Genomic DNA, 17,505 nt, shown 5'->3' on the forward strand with positions numbered 1-17,505 from the left:
AAGTTAACATTTTTCTCCACAAGTCTAATCATCCTGTTGGGCTACCACTCTGGATCCCACTTTAACTTCCTCGGTTTGAAAGAACAGGCTCGAAATTTATCTCACTCTCCCAATATCCAGCAGTATTAGTCTCCCATGAAAAGCTAAAGGATTCATGATAAAGAATAATCCAAAAGAAAAATCACCTTGCTCAACTGCAGAAGGCATTTGAATGAAGTCATGGAGATAAAAACAGAAAGGCCATTTAACATTCTCTCTATATAGGAGAAAATATAATTTTAGGAGCAACCCATTTCACAGCTAGGCAACTAAGACTCAGCAAAGGAATAGATCTCATTTTCCTATGTGGGTATTTGGTCCAAAGACCCAGCATTCCTCCGACACTGATTCATTTTCTCTTGCTGGAAACATTTCCAGGTGTTGAAGGAGCAGAATAACACAGGCCACTGTTTTTCTTTGTTTTTTCCACTGTTTTTTATTTTAACATTCTCCTTTAACTGAAACTGTTGGTGTCTTCTCCCTGTGACAGGATTCGGGGAGAAGGCTTGATTCTTTGCATTTTCTGGTTTATTTCATTTCATGTCAGATATCTGATATTTTTCAAACACTTGTTTTGTTATGTGAAATGGGATAGTAGCGTGCCACATCTTTTCTCCCAACTCAGCAGAAAAAATTAATAGCTTTCCTCGAGGGATGTTAAATAGCAGAGTACCTCACTGCTATGAAGGATTTATTACTTTTTTACCATTTTATTTTGGTTTTTTAACTTAATGGGGTGTTAAGCATAAGAGCTGTACACGTTGGACTCAAAGCACCAGCAGGGCTGGCCTATTTGTGGAGGCCCAAGGCCCTGTAAGATGAACCCTGTCACATCACAAGCTGAGCTTAAACCTCCTTCCTTAACACGTTACTGAAAGAGGGAGTAACAACAAGAGAATTTCAAATTGGTTTCTGCCCAGAGACCGACAGCAGCATCATCAGGCTTCAAAGAACTCCTGACACGTTCTGGCAGCAATCACTGGCACGAAGGACCAACCCTGTTCCTTTAAAATACTGTTTTCTGTTACTCCCCACCTCCCATTTTCCCCCCCCCGAAAAAAAAAATTCCTCAAATAAAAGGGACTTACCCTACTATTACTATAACAAAATCCAGTAAATTCCATCCATTTCTAACATAAGCATTAGGATGTAGCAATAATCCATACGCTATAATCTTCAAAAATGTTTCGACTGTAAAAATAATCAGGAAGGCATATTCTACTTTTTCCTGTGAAGAGAAACAAAGAAATTTAAAAAAGCGGGGGGATGGGGAAGAAGAAAAGAAACAGGGATTAGATCAGTATCTCAGAGATATAAACATTCTTCTCCAAGCAAAGTTTTATTATGAGAAATGGAACAATTAACACTGCACCTGGAGCAAGAAGGCATTTTAATTCTAACACTGAATTTCTCATAAGCAACTAAGTGTAAAACACTTTTCATCAGTGGCTATATTACTGCACTTTGCAACCTGCCTTGATGTGTGTGCAGTGACTCTGCCTAGGACATAACAGCACGTTTGTTATTTGCACACATTTGCAAAATACAGCGTGTTTTCCTCCCAAGATTGCCAAATCAGGCCCAGAAAAGCACAAGGATGCAACAAAGATTCCCACAGGGCTTTGAACAGAATATCCTTTGGAAGAAAGCAAATTGCGTCTGCTCTGACCCTCTCTTCCTCTCGGGTTTCCATCTGACTTCTAAGTCAGGATCATCTTTGTCACTGAGCAGCAAGGTGACCTCGGCAAGTCCCTCCAATCCCTTGGACCTAAGTTTCCTCACCTGCACAGTAAGGGGAGGGGATTCAGGACAGCAAGCCCACAGCCTCCTTGCTGGCGTGCTGCCTCTCCCGGCTGACACTACTGATGGGTCACCACGCACGTTCCCAGGGAGCCTGGACTCAGCCCCTGAATCCTCCTCTTCTTCCAGACTCAGCAGCCACTCCCATTTGACTGCCACAGACCTCCGAGATGCCACCCTCAGGCTAGAGGGCTCTTAGGACCTTTCCAGTTCCAACTCATGCGATTCCATGAGCTGGAGAAAATGCATCCATCAGCAGGTCTAAAAATGTTGGCTCTTTCCTCTTTTACAAAGGTTTTCTTTATACAGCTTTGGTTTCAATAGAAATATAGACCACTGAGATGTGTGCGATTAATTTTACAAGAGGCATTTGCTGGCAAAAAGCTATTGAAATAATAACTAAATGAAAACTCGTAAGTAATTAAAACTGTCCCATACAGCCCATAAAGTCCCCTGCTGATATTAATTCCCCTCTGTGAGACCTGAGGAAAGTTACCAATGCCTCAGGAAAATGGAAGTCACAGAATTCATTTATTAAGATACTTGGCGCAAGGGGGTGAATAAATTTGGCTCAGGAAATGCTTAGTGAGCACCTCTTCTGCGCGATGGGCCCCACACAGGAGCCAAGGTAAGAAAAATGGCTCCACTGTGGTCCTATCTTCGAAAGGTTTAGTCTGGTGCAAGAGGTGGGGGTTCAATTGTGGTACACAGAGGACATCCCAGGAGAGGGGACTGACAAAGAGCAGCTCTGCACCTTCATAAGCAGTTCTGCCCTCTGATAAGGCCAAAGGGTGAGACAACTTCTCCCCTGCAAGGACTTGCTTTGTTCCCCGTGAGCACTTTTTTGCCTAAGCCACCCTGGGGTCTAGCCGTCCGCCGCCAGAGTGCCACCCCTCCATTGCAGACGAGCCCCAGTCCCGAGTGGGACTTCACCGAGTCTTACCACTGCATCCTTCCTCTTTACCAGCAGGGAAACCATCTAACCCCGGCGGTACCCCAGGCTTTACCCCCATTATCGACTCCCCACTGGTCACACTGAAAAGCCAGTTCATCGGTTCTCCCCCCCCCAACTTCCCTGTATTCCTAACGTGCCCCCAGAGCACCCCTTGATCCTCAGAACACCATCCTAGTGGTCTAATAAATTCCTCTGTGGTGTCACTTAGCCAGAGTCAATGTGTTTTCAATTTTAAAAGCCTAGCTCATCCCCAACCTCCACACTCACGCTTCGTCCAGATCTGCCATCAGGTCCTGCTCTCAGCCTGGCTCATCTCATCCCATGCACCCCGCACCCCTCAGCAGGCTGCGAGGCCTTCTCAGACCACGACCTACTCCCTCCGCACAGCCAGCCACATCCTCCAGGCTGGGGTGAGCCGCTGAAACCTCCCAGAGGAGCAGTGTGCGTGCCCCCTCGTGCCACACGCAGACCTCCAAGGACTCCTCTGTTTACTCTCTACACTCCTTGTGAGCCTCGTGAGAGCAAGGGCTCGTCTTCCCGTTCACTGCCACATCCCTGGGTGGTGGGTTCCCATGAGAGGTCACTCAGGCCACCGTGGATATTCTGAGGAATAGAGACTGACTTTGCTACTAGCTACAGAGGAGAGATCCAGGAAAGCTTCAATGAGGCAGTGACGCTAACTTGGAGAGCGAAAAGCAAAAGCCACTCTGTTGCTTTAACAAGAAGCAAAAAATCCCTGAATAAACCAATCTGCTGTACTCAAATTAGACCCTGACCACCAAAGGTAGATCGTCAACATGTTTTTGCGAGTTAGAGTTGTAAGGGAACAAGGTAAGCTGGAAACAGCACGTGGATTTTACAATTCCTCTTCCCGTTTTATCCTTTCTGCTTTATTTACTGGGCCAGACGGGGAAAAAAAGGCTTTTGCTGCCATCAATATTCATAGCAGTTATATCCCTATATCAACACAGCGCTATAGTGCAGAGCAGACAAACAAGACAGGGAACAGAGAGTACACCTACCAAACACAGCTTGTTTTTCCTCTTTAGCGTTTACTTACAAGTAATTTTGCCACAATAATACAAGGGCCATTCGTGCAACTGAATTGTTTAGGGTTCTTTTATCCCCCTCTCTCATCCTCCTCTCTCTCCTTTTTGAAGACTTTGGTTTCTCTTTCCAAAATCCTCAGTGCATTACTTGATGGAATTGACTATAAGAAATATAACCTTGCTGTAACATGATTCTTTCCTACAGAGACTCTACCATGGTGCCAGGTGAACAACCACAGCCTGGAGAGCACGACAGACCAGTCTGCCCAGAAGCCAGTGTCATCCTGGTCCCCAGTCCTGCCATTTAAAAGGACTCCAGGGCTTCCCTGGTGGCGCAGTGGCTGAGAGTCTGCCTGCCGATGCAGGGGACATGGGTTCGTGCCCCGGTTCGGGAAGATCCCATGTGCCGCGGAGCGGCTGGGCCCGTGAGCCATGGCCGCTGAGCCTGCGCGTCCGGAGCCTGTGCTCCGCAACGGGAGAGGCCCCAACAGTGAGAGGCCCGCGTACCGCAAAACAAAACCAAAAAAAAAAAAAAAAAAAAAAGGACTCCAGTAAAACAAATACACCTCCACATTTAAGCAAATGTAGTGTTAAAAAAAATCTTGCAAAACAACAATCATGGGAAGGGGAGGTAATTACTTCACAAGAGGACTGTTCATTTGAGAAAAGAATGTTGGGTTAGTGATCTGAAAGGAAGCCGCCAAAAAGTCAGGTTCCTTGCAGGGTGGGGTGGGAACGTGCAACTGGCTGAAGGACCGTGAGACGTCGCACAGAAAAGATATGGAGTCAGCAGCTGGGATGGAAGAAACCACAGAAAGGATGAAGGAGTGGGATGGCTGAAAAGAGGCGAGCAAGGGCCCTCAAGAACTGAACATGAAATGAGGTGGCCCCTGGGCAGGGACTGCTCCTTAAAAGCCCTAGCCCAGGCTAAACAAAACGAGTACATGAGTCCTGCACCCCAGCCTCCCTGCATTTGCCAGGCACACTCAACCAGCCACCAGCAGGGATCCGCCTCACTAGCAAGGGATCCTGGGTGGGCAGGGCCAGCAAAGCATCTTTTAAGAAAGCACCAGTTCTTCACCAGAGACCACCCTATTATGTGGATGCAAAGTCCCCCACGAGACTCAAGTCACTAGAGAAATAAAGGCTTAAAATCAAATTCTGCAGCCTGATTTATCTTCTTTAAACAGTGAAGTTTCACCAAACAGGAGAGGCTCTAAGCCAACAGCCTCTAAACCAGTTAACCCCTCACAGAGCCTTGAGAAACAGAAACTGTCAACCGGCCGGGAATAGGAGATGCCAGGATCTTTGACCGTACTTGGTTGGCAGCTGTCCTATTTTTAAGCATTGCTTTACTAGTGCTGTGGTACTAACATCCATCCATCCACCATCAATCTACCCATCCGTTCATCCACCCATCCATCATCTACCCATCTATCCCTGAGCACCTGCATCCTCCTCAGAAAGCCTGACCCCTACCCTCACAGAGCTCCCGGCCTGCTGTCAAAAGATCAACAAAGGCTTGATGAGCCATGTAAGGTTCACCTCTCTGCTTTGCTCATCCACCCACAGGGCCCGAGTCTTTGCAGTGGTCTCCTGGCGTACACCCTGGCAGAAGGTACAGAGTCTCCCCTCCACACACATATCCCTTCTGTGTCCTGCAGTCCCGGGGTCCCCATTGGCAGAGATCATCTCTTACTGTCTTTGTAACCCCAGCATCCAGCACCATACACGGCACACATAAAGTACACACAGGTGCTAACAGGAGGTAGAGAAGAAAAAAAGAGAAGGAATTAAGCAACAAAGCCAGACTGAAAGGGGACTATAAAAACATGAGAACTTGGGATTCTAGCAATATGTACCAAAAAGCAAAACAAGCAAGGTAGGAATCTTTCTAAGTTACCAAAAACCCTTCCTATAACACACCTGGAATCAACAGTCAGAGTGTAGAGACAATAAATAGCTGATCCCAACATCTCACAGGCCCTCTCTTTCAATCCCAGCCTGAGCCCCTGGTGAACGCCCTCACCTTCCACCCTTCTGTACCTTCTGGCTTGCTTGCTTCTCTCCTGCAGGAGTGTCCACTCCAAATCATGGGCCGAGCTGCTCCCTCCCACTGTGTTCCCAAGTCCATGCTTTCCCTTCTCCATGCCTCTGCCCACGCTGCTTCACCCACCTGGTGTGCCTACCCCCGTGTGTGTCCACTCCCCTCTTTGGCAAGCACAGAACCCTGACACGGCAGTAGCACAAGCCCAGCACAGGGCTGTGGCGAGAACGCAGGGCTTGGAGCTATATCTGTGTTCTGCTGGCCCCAGCTCAGCCCCTGACTGACTCGGGTCCACATCCGGTTCCCTCGCTGTAGAATGCCTCCCCCCACCCCAACCCCCACCAATTCCCGCCTTTTCATCAGGCTAAGTTCTACTTGTCCTTTGAGGCTCAGCTTAAATGACACTTTCTCAGCAAAAGCTTTGCTGACCTCCCAGACAAAATTTGGGCCCACTGTCAAAGCTCACCATATTTCTGCATAGCCCTATTCACAATGGAAAATTTTAATTAAAAAAAAAACTACCTCTTTGATACTTGTCTCTCCCAATAAATGATAATTTCTTATAAAATCAGAGACCATTTCTATTTCATATGTCACTGTATTCCCAAGTCTGTCACAAAAATAGACACTGAGTATTTATAAATGAAGAAATAAATGACCAAAATGAGAAGTTTTGACCAAACGTTATTCAATAGCCCTTCCTGCTAAGACATTCCATAATTGTTTTAGTCAGCTCAGGCTGCCATAACAAAATGCCATAGACTGGGTGGCTGAAACAAACAGGGGCTTATTTCTCACAGTCTGGAGGCTGGGAAGACCAAGGTGCCAGTTGATCTGATGGCTGGTGAGAGCCTTTTCCCTGGCTTGCAGATGGCTGACTTCTCATGATGTCCTCATCTGGCCTTTCCTTGGTGGAAATATACACATGGAGAGAGAGATCTCTTCCTCTTCTTCTCAGGGCACTAATCCCAACATGAGGGCCCCACCCTCAAGACCTAATCTAACCCAAATCACTTCCCAAAGGCCCCACCTCCATACAACATCCTACTGGGGTTGAGCTTTGAACACATGAACACGGGGGGGGGGGGCGGGGGGCGGGACACGGACATCCCACCCATAACAATACTGCAGGCCCTGTCCCAGGAAAACGCCCATGGCTACACACCTGGGAAGAGCCTCACAGCTCCTGCTCTGCACCACGGCCTCCCCACCTCTAGTCAGAGGGAGGAGTACCCACAAGGGCAAATCAGTCAAGGGTGATGAGAGGTCCAGGGCTGCAGAAGCACAGGTGTGAGGGGAGGGGGAGGATGAAGGGACTGAGGGACACCATGGACTTGGGGGTGGGAGTGAGAGGAGCTAAGGTTCTAAGGCGGGGTCTCTGTTTCTCACCTGTAAAACAAGAAGCCTGAGTGGATGATGTCTTCCAGTGTGAAATTACAATTCTCTATGACCTGATGAGCAATGTCCAGACTCAGGCTTCAGAGGGAAGCCGTGTGAGGGACCAGGGACCCCAGGGAGGACAGCCAACCAGGAGCAGCAAGACCCAAGAGCAGCCATTGCCTTGTCAGGTGACCAGGTCACCCGAGGTTGCCCGAGAGACCCTCCCACCTGCTGCCTCACACATTCCAGGAGGTGCCCTCAGGGGCTGTGGCCACTCTTACAGGGTTCTGATGTGTGATTCAACCTCCAGTAAACTCTACCGGGGATCACGGGACGGGGAGCAGCAGGCGGCCTCAGCTCAGAGTGCTGGGATGTAAACAGAGGTAATGCTTTCCTCTGCAGGTATTAATGAAGTATGTACTTAGAGGGCTGCCAATGGGTAGCTGATGCCACATTCACATGAAGAGACTGGCTGGAATAGGCAGCATGCCTTCCTTCTTCTTCACCTTTGGTTTCTAAGTTCAAATTGTAGAGCACATGCGAGTGAGCCCATTTCTTGTGGCACTCGGCTAAGCTATTTGCCCCTTCTGCTTCTCAGTTTCCTCATCCATAAAACCAGGATACTCACTCTTGCCCACTCAGGTGACGGTGAAAATCAGATTAAGTGAAGTGGGAAAGAGCCCTGTGAAACATCAGAAACTCACCATCAAAGGCCACCGGGACAGGAAGGGGCAAGGCCGCACTCCCGGGCTCTGGAAGTGGAGACCCAGTAGGAGGACCAGGAGATGGGACAGAAACCTCATAGGACCGTCGCCAGCCCAGTGATCCCATGACCACCCAGGCCAAGCAGGGCCACTGCCCCGGATGCCGTCCAGAATGTACCCAAGATGACAAATGAAGGTGGCCAGCAGGTGGCCTGGCTGACCGCTCCATGGAGACCAACTTCAAAGCCATCTGGTCCATGGCAAGAGGGCAGAGGAAGCTGACAGGGCACTCTCGCTGGATGTGGCCTCGCTTTTCGGCAGCACAGAGGCAGCTGCTTCTTGGCTGCAGGGGTAAAGCAAGCAGCTGGCAGGGGGTGGCTCCCTATGGTTCTTGCCAGCCAGCAAAACTCGCAGGGTAACAGCACCCTGACTTTCCTCTGAGAATTGCTCCTTTCCTACTTTCAGTCCAGGGGCCACAGGGGTCGGCATGTGACCCAGGTTACTGGTTCAGGGATAGGCATGCGTCCCAATGCCCACCAACCAGGTCCAGTTAAAGCTAGTCCTGGGTTTCACTCAGCCACTAGGCCAGAAGTTCTGTCACTGGCTTGACTGAGCTCTCAGAGGCTATAAGCCTAGAGTTACCAGGGGGACATAAAGATGAAAAGCCAACACCTAGGGAAGCCAAGCCAAAAGATGAGGAGAGAGCCGAACAGAAAGACAGAGGAAACCACCTAGCTCTGATGCTCCTGTATGCGCCCCTGGATCAAGCCGAACCTGAAGGCAAAATTCTCCCCCCACTTTTGGACTTTTCAGTTACAAAAGCCAATAAGCTGAGCCAGTTGAGGTTTGGTTTTTGGTCAACTGCAAACAAAAGTCCTAACTAGATACTGGGGGCCTACAGGATCACTCTGCTTCTCTGAAAGTTAAAGCACCTAAGAGGATCTTCAGCAGCTCCTCACTTCTCAAGAGATTCAACTCCTTGGATGATGCCTTTTGACCCACAGGCTCAGCGATGGTTCTCTGTGCACAGGACCCATAAGCCCTGCAAGTCACTGCCTCTGGGAATTCATCTAGGCTCAGCTTTCCAGATTTCCTCCTTCCGTCTCACCCGTTCTCTGTTGCTGTCTTCAATTCCAACTGGTTTCTGGGACTCTACACACTCCTGAAAACCTGATGCCTCAGACTTGGCCTGCTTCCCACCCCACTCATCCTGGGACCCCTTGGTAGTGGGTACATTCTATGGCTGGCAGCCATACACCTCCTCACCCAGCTTCGCCACGAAGGCGCTGCCCACCTCCACCCCACCTTGCTTGGACTTCAGGCACCCTATTTCAATTTAATTCAACCATATCCACTGGGTATCTGTTCCATACCAGGTGCGGTCCTGAGCACTGGAGAGCAAAGATGGCTAAGACAGCGTCCACGTCCTGGTGGAGGACAGCCGATGTATACACAAACATTTCTAGACAGAGCAGACGACGATCAAAGCTAAAGCCGAGGACGGGGCATCTCCCGTGGGGAGATGTGGGATGGCGCAACTAATTGTGTGTGGAGCGTTTGGGAAAGCTTCTTGAAAAGCAGAGGACGGTATCACATCTCAATTCCTCCATCTGGCATCCCCAAGGACCTCTACACAATCTGTCTATGCTCTACGTACCAACAAACAGCTGATATGTTACCCCGCCGGGTGCAGGGCCTCTGTTCCACCCAGCTCCCTCTCCTCCTCCACGACCCCCTCTGCTCCCGTCTGTCAGCGCCCATAACACCCTGCATATACGTCACACTCACTGGACCCTCTGGTCTCTGTCACTGCTCTTCTCCGTCACTGAAAGCATTTTTTTTCTATTGACCTAAATCCTGCTCCACCCTTTCAGAGAAGACTGGGGCGTTTCATTTCCCCTGAGTGCTCTTCTGCCCACCCCCCCCCCTTTCAGAAGCATGATGCACTTATCGGGGAAGGCAAATGACCGCTGTGTGCCTACTGCCTCTGCTCCCCAGGCACCCTTGCAGCAGACACCCCTTGCCGGTCTCCAGCCGGCACTCCTCCGACTGCATCCTAAAGCAGCTTCACACGGTGCCCAATCAGGCATCACCCCCAGACTGGAGTGGGCATGTGAGTCAAAACTATTTGCCACCCCAGAGTTAAAAGTTGCACCACCTGCAGTTAATCATGAAAGTAAATCATAACAAATGCTTGAGCACCATTGTAAAGCAATTATACTCCAATAAAGATGTAAAAATCAAAAAAGAGAGAGACGTACCACAATGTTCATTGCAGCTCTATTTACAACAGCCAGGACATGGAAGTAACCTAAGTGTCCATCGACAGATGAATGGATAAAGAAGGTGTGGCACATATATACACTGGAATATTACTTGGCCATAAAAAGAAATGAAACTGCGTTATTTGTAGTGAGGTGGATGGACCTAGAGATTGTCATACAGGGTGAAGTAAGTCAGAAAGAGCAAAACAAATACCGTATGCTAACACATATATATGGAATCTTAAAAAAAAAAAAGGTTCTGATGAACCTAGGGGCAGGACAGGAATAAAGACACAGATGTAGAGAATGGACTTGAGGACACGGGGAGGGGGAAGGGTAAGCTCGGACGAAGTAAGAGAGTTGCATAGACTTATATATACTACCAAATGTAAAATAGCTAGCTAGTGGGAAGCAGCTGCATAGCACAGGGAGATCAGCTTGGTGCTTTGTGACCACCTAGAGGGGTGGGATAGGGAGGGTGGGAGGGAGACGAGAGAGGGAGGGGATATGGGGATATATGTATACATATAGCTGATTCACTTTGTTATACAGCAGAAACTAACAGAACATTGTAAAGCAATTATATTCCAATAAAGATGTTTAAAAAAAAAATGCTTGAGCACCAACTACGTATGAGGCCATGAAAGAAAGCAGAGAGAGGCAAGGCACTGCCCTGCTTTCCCGAGCTCTTGGTCTAAGCTGGGCAGGTGCACCTATGAGGTGTCGTCTTGTATTATTTGTAGATTGTCACTACCTTGAGGGCAAGATCCATTGCATCTACCTCTGCAGACCCTCTCACCGTACAGAGCAGAGAAATGAGCACTTAGCCTCAATAAATGCCAAGATGGCATCATCCACCAAAAAAAGGAGAAAAAAAGCAGAGCCCGATGCTGCATGTCTGAGCACCTGGGCGGAGACCTTGTCTCACTGTCAGGGAGCCCCACCAGCAGTTCTGACACCCAGGCCCAGATCCATTCGCCTCTCCTAGGTGGAAGTACAGAGCTAGTCTTTCTTTCTTAACTGTGCCAGGCCTTTACATCCCCTTCTGACAGCTCAGGTCAAGGTAAACGGCAGTGAGATTATGTGCCCTGCGTGGGGCTGATCCAAGTAGCTTGCTGCCTCCCTGGGATCTACTGGGCCCAGGTCATGTGAAAACTGCCAAGCCCCATCATTCTATAAAAGAAGTCTTTTCTTAGTATTGCTTCATTTGCCTGACACGAACCAAATGCTCCCACATGTCCACTTCCTCGGCTGAAAAGAAATGGGCAAACATTTCAAAATGGCAGGAACGGAGTAAGTTTAAAACCAAACATCTTCATTTTGACAAGAAAGCGGTCATTCCTTTTCTCCATTAACAGAGGCTTTCACATCTGTCTATGGTTAAATTTCCTGACATCTGAATTCTAAGTGTAATCTCATTTCACGCCCCCGACGCTCACTTGTACTCCTATAAACACACCATGTGCACACCTGCACACAGTATCTAAGAAAAGAAACATGTTCCTGTCTCTCATCTCAACTGATTCTCCAAACTACGGAGTAAGACAGGCAAAGACGGGATTACTATTTCCATTCACGTATGAGGGTCACAGTCAACAGGAACAACAGAGAGCAGTAACCGTGCCCTCTGGTTTGAAGAGACCTTACTGCACCCACCTGGTGGGGAAGCATACTTCCTTGCCAGTCCCATGGCTGCCAGGTCTCACCTGGGCTTTTATGGAGCTCCACCAGGACCTCAGCCTCGGGTCATCCAGGCAACTTGGGCGGAGCAGCCTGAGGGCGCACCTTGGGGGCGGAGCTGCCGACTGTCATAGTGTTGGCGCCTGGTGGGCAGTGCTGCGCCATTTAAGAACATTTGCAGTCACCTGTTCAGATGCACTCTGACCTTGTCCAGATGACAAGGAGCCTGGGGTCAGCTTCCAGATCTGCCCCTTACTGGCTTTGTGGACTCAAGCAAGTGACCTGACCCCTCCTTGCTGCTGTTTCTTCATAAAGTGAGAATACGAAGGGCAGAAGTGGGCCAGGTTTGTTGTTGAATGTGAACGAGGCAACACACGTAAAACACGTGAGCCAGGGTCCATGTGGCGCACACACCCATGGACGCTGGCTCACTTTACTGGTGCGTCTGTGTTAACGCTTCCCTGGCCTGGCCACGCCCCAGCAACAGTACAGGGCCTGGCACAGAGCACCTGCTAACTACTCGCTACATGGGCACTGGGTCCAGGGCCCAGCTCGCTGCCCACCCTGCAGGTTTGCACACCCCCAGGGCAGGCATCTCCCCACCCCCAGAGGGGGCCGGACCGGGGTCAGCACCTGCTCCTCTCTGAGGGAGTCAGACGCCCATCTAGCCCAGCTCCTACACCGCCTGGACTGTCCAGCAAAGTCTGCCTAGGGCCCATCATAGAACAGGACACTCAGGAGGTGAAACAGGGCCCAGATCCCAGGCCACGTGTCAACCGTGACAGCAAGGGTGGGTTGGGGGAGCAGGCACCATTCAGCTCACCAGGTGTGTCTCTCCACCATAAAAACCAGTCTTCGGGATGAACAACCCTCATTCACAGTCAGCTTTTCTCCAGTAAATGTAACGAGACCATAGGAACACAGATCATTTCTTTCTGAATAAATTCATAAAGTCATGAATCAGTGTTTAAAAATACATAAAGTATGGAGTCTATAACTGAGATAAAATACGTGATACATTTATTCAGAAGATTAATTACTCCATGCCTATAATTCATCATTGTTTTAGTATTAGAAAGTAAAATGAAGTTAATTTAAAAGACATTGGGTGGGGTTAAAAACCAGGCACCACCTAATTGTGGTCCTGAAGTAGAAATCAATACCCAAGGCCATGACTAAGCAGAACTGAGTGTCTGCAGACCCACTCCAAGCTGGGGAGCATCCCTCGCATTGATCTGGCCTTGCCAGTCAAACCTCTCCCTCTTCTGTCACTTACCAGCTCCCAGAAGCCGGGGCTGGGGTGGCCAGCGAGGGGGTGCAGCAGGGGTGTCTGCCACCATCCCCCAAGCTCAGACCCACACAGGCTTTCTACGAGCAATTCCATTCTCAGAAAAACTGGTGGCTCTGGAAGCAGTCACTAGAGGGGATTCTGTTTGGTCAAGTGGCTAGGGTTAGTTCCTAACCTCTACTGTTCTTTTTAAGGTAACTTTTTATTTAGTATCTGCCTCGCTCCGAAAAAGAACTCTAGGCAGCAAGAATATAAAAATTTGAAGTAAATGAGTAAGAGAATCCTAGATGGCTGTTTAAAAGAAAGTGGGAGATCTACATGTAAGGGCAGGGAAGGATGTCTATGATACATTACTACAGGCATAATGCGAATAACAGGATCCCTTTGATGTCTGAGGAAGTCTCTTAATAAGCCAGTCTGCAGCACAGACACCTGAAAATGAAAAGGCTTGCCTCTGAAAGCAAGATCACGGGGGACTTTCTGTCTCTACTTTTAGGTATGTCTGATTTGTGGTTTTCTCACTGAGCATCTTTAAAATCAGCTGGAAGTCTAAATATTTAGGACAAATCATAAGATGAGAAATTAAAATTAACAAGGAAAAGAAGATAAAGTGAAACAGGAATAAGATCATGACAAAGATGTGCACTATGAACACATTTTTATTAATGTGTCTCTGAGATTTCTAACAGCTAATGTGGAAGGAAAGCAGACCAGTGACACAAGTCACCTTATCTTTTGAATGAAACTGTTTCTCAGAACAAAAATATTTCTCCAGAGGATTTGCTTAAAGGAATCCGCTGACAATATGAATTGAGCACTAATTATAGGAATTCGATTAATTTTTGCCTATCTTCATGGAATGTACACCGTAATGGAGAAGACGTTTAAAGTGGAATGAATATGAAGTTCATTTGGTGGGTTACATCCAGAAATTTTTGAAAAATGAAATAAAATAGAACGGAAACTATCGGAATGCATGGCAAATATGAGAATTTAGTGAGAGTAAGTATATTTTCATCAAAGTCATGTTTTCAGATGATTTATACACAGATGTTTGGGAGCTACAATGTAAAATGTATACACTACCTTGGCCAGCCTCTCAAAAAAAAATGTTGACAAACAGAGCTCTGGAAGCCAATAATCTGGACCGACCACTGGACACCAGTGGGGAATAATAACCACTCTCTTACCCTCATTCTTGGTTACACACACTCTCCCCTTCCACGCACACACCTATCCACAAAACCCCTGAAGTTAAAAGGTATTTAGAGAATCCCTAACTGTGTACAGGGCCAAACACCCAAGAAGCAAACCAAACAGTCAAAAAGAGTCAACCCAGGAAGGGATGGGAATGAGGCACACATCCTAGGTGTGTTTCTGGAGGAAGAACCGAATCTCCACATAAGGAACCAGAGACGCAGGACAAGCTTGGGCAGTGAGTTCCCTGCCTGTCCTAGGAGAAGAAGTGGGGCCATCTTGGAAGTCAGCTGTCTCTAGGGTCACCTGGAGAGGAAGGAAAGGAGAGTAGCTGAGACCAAGATGGGAGCTTTTATGAGAAGGAAGAAGATACAGGCATCTCATTGGGGCACTGAAGGGAGAACAGGGTGGGGAAGGCTTTGAACTACAGATAAGAAGGCACTCCAGAGCCCCAGTAGCACCGTCCTCCAATAGATGGAGAAACTGAAACCCAGAGAGGGAAAGGGCAGCACCGGCACGCCGAGCACCAGGGGCAGGAAAAGCAGCAGAGGACGCCTGGGTGCTGGATGTAGAAAGGAGGGAAGGTTCTAGCAGATTTGATCTACCCCACAGCTTGCCCACCTTCCCTGATCCACCTCGAGTCCACATGAGGGATGCCTCATAAAAACCAGACCGGGACAGGGAGTGAAATGACACCCACACTGGGCCCTAAGTGGGGCATCAGGTCACAGAAGCAGGGTAGGGAGCATGGGGGCATGTGAAGACCTGGGCCATGGTCCCCACCCAAGACCGGAGCTCGGAGGCCAACGAGAGTCACATGTATCCCCTGGCAGGCCCGGGGCTGCTTGCCATCAGGCACACACACCTCCTAGATGGGAGCAGGGCGATCGGGGCAGGGGCGTCTATAATTCACACAGGAGCGGGGGACACAAGGGAGAAATGGGGGCCCTCTTCCCTAGCTGCTTTATGGGAAAGGTGGTTGGCTAGGGTAAAAGGCCCTCTGAGCTGGGCGGGCTCTACAGAGCCTGAGGCTGTTCTTCTGAATCATGTTTTTGTGTCTTCATTCATTGGAGGCGATGAAGTCTTTCCCCAGCTTTCTTAAGACTGCAGCAATCTCCCCAAAGAACACTCTTTTAAGGAAGCACAGGACTGCAGATAATGAAGAATAGTTTCAAACCCCGGTTCTGCTGGACCAGCTGCGTGGCCCGAGGGCAAGCGCTAAAATTCTCAGGCAGCAGTTCCCTCATCCTCTCAACGGGGCCACCACCCCCCTGGGGGAATTAAGGCTTAATACCGATGGCGCAAATGCCTGGCACATGGCTTGCCATCAATAAAGTGGCTCCTGTCATCACGCGGCTGGGTTGTTGAATGTCCACGGAAGGGTCTCCACAAGCGTCTCCCCAGTCAAGCGTGGGGTTCTGGAAAGTTGAGAAACCACCCTACTCCTTTCACTTTACACGCCACAGTGAGGCCCAAGGGGTCGCACCAAGCGCTACCCCTCAACCCCACTGTTCGTACCCTGTGACAAAAAACAGTACCGCAGGCTCTGAAAACACAGGAAGGAGCCTAAACAGACAAGCACCTTGAAATCACAACCACTAAAGTCCTGTTTGGCTACAACCACAAAACCTACATCCATCCCGTTAATTCAGGCGGAGGCAGATGCCTTTTTAATGGTTTCATAATCACTAAGATCAATCATCATTTTAATAATGATTAGTGTTGAAAAGGCAACAGGCTTAATCATAACTGCCTCAATTCAAAATTCATTAACACTCTGTGACCAACTGAAATCAGCACACTTGAGGCTCTCAATACTTCATAAGCACACCTCCTAAAAGAACTGTCAAGCTGCTTAAGTTCTATACTCTGTATTTTAAAGCTGCCTCTATATGGCAGCATAGTTCACTTTCCATAGTCACTTCCCAGTGAATTCAGTGTTCAGGCGAACTCCTATCTTTAGGATAACTTTGAGACATATGAACAGAAGATCCCATGAAAGCTTCGACAGCCAAACACATGCTATTTGCTGAATATCTAGGTTCATTATTTATAAAAACATCCTAGTGGGTTACAATAAAATGGAGCAAACAAATACAGGTTTTTCTTTCATTACAATAGCGTTGGTGAATCAGACCTCAAATGTCTAGAGATTACCACTTTCTACAACTTGTGATTCTGCTCAAATGCCAAACTTAAAAAAAAATCCAAATCCAGAACAAATGTTCAACTGTAACATCCAGTCGTGCATTTTTTTCACAGCCCAGACATATGAGAGCACAGAGAGAGGCAAAGATGTGAGATAAGTCTACTCCCTCCTTACAGCCAGTGAAAGGCAAACAGGTCCTGTATCACCTCTGTAGGGCCTACAGTCCACCAGTTTGCTACTGACTTTTAAACAACCAGACATCCCTCAAGGCAGGATAAGGAAAACTGAAATCTAGCTGGATGACTTCTGACGACCCGTTGTAAGCTGGGTAGCACAGGGAATTTTAGAGTCAGACAGCCTGAGTTCCAAGTTCCTACTTGATCCAGCTGTATAACCTGGGACAAGAACTTCACCCTTCTGAGCCTTGGTTTCCTAATCAGTGCCAGTCCTGTCAAAGGAATAAATGAACTAACGTGCAATGCCCAGTGCTTGTTAACAAGAAACGGTTATTATTTTACTGGGAATTGAGGGTAGAAGTTCAGGTCTTGACCTCTTTTCTAATACGACGGAAGCTCTCTAAATTGATTTGCTTTTAACTATCTGGTCAGATGAACTGACATTCTTCTGGGTAAAAGATAATGACTAAAGCCCACGCCATACCAAACCCATGTGGCTCCCAAGTTAATTTCTAGAAAGATTATACATTTTTGTCCTCAACACTTGAGTTGTATGCTTGTGACTGTAACTACCTAACTTAACTGCATGGCGCTTGAAATGATGAAACATGAGTGCAAAAAGAGTCGTTGCTTACACAAAAACTCAGCTGAATCCCCTGGAAGTACTTGATAAGAAATGTTGCTGAAGGGTTTGTTGTGGAGTCGGATACAGGTCAGATGACAGCAAGGGAAAAGGGAAAACCATACACTTTCAGAATCGCTCTCTGCTCTCTTCTC

At 48.1% G+C, this 17,505-nt stretch overlaps 1 protein-coding gene across 3 annotated transcripts in view; it reads right to left on the reverse strand.

Annotated features, from left to right (window-relative positions):
* CACNA1D (calcium voltage-gated channel subunit alpha1 D) overlaps positions 1–17,505 on the reverse strand; it is a 318,418-nt gene that overhangs the window by 153,968 nt on the left and 146,945 nt on the right. For all 3 annotated transcript variants that reach the window (XM_060161573.1, XM_060161575.1, XM_060161574.1), the window contains exon 4: positions 1,128–1,267. In XM_060161573.1, the coding sequence (XP_060017556.1) occupies positions 1,128–1,267 (140 nt within the window). The remainder of the gene's footprint in view (positions 1–1,127; positions 1,268–17,505) is intronic.

This window comes from Lagenorhynchus albirostris, chromosome 10, assembly GCF_949774975.1.
Source record: "Lagenorhynchus albirostris chromosome 10, mLagAlb1.1, whole genome shotgun sequence".
NCBI lineage: Eukaryota > Metazoa > Chordata > Mammalia > Artiodactyla > Delphinidae > Lagenorhynchus > Lagenorhynchus albirostris.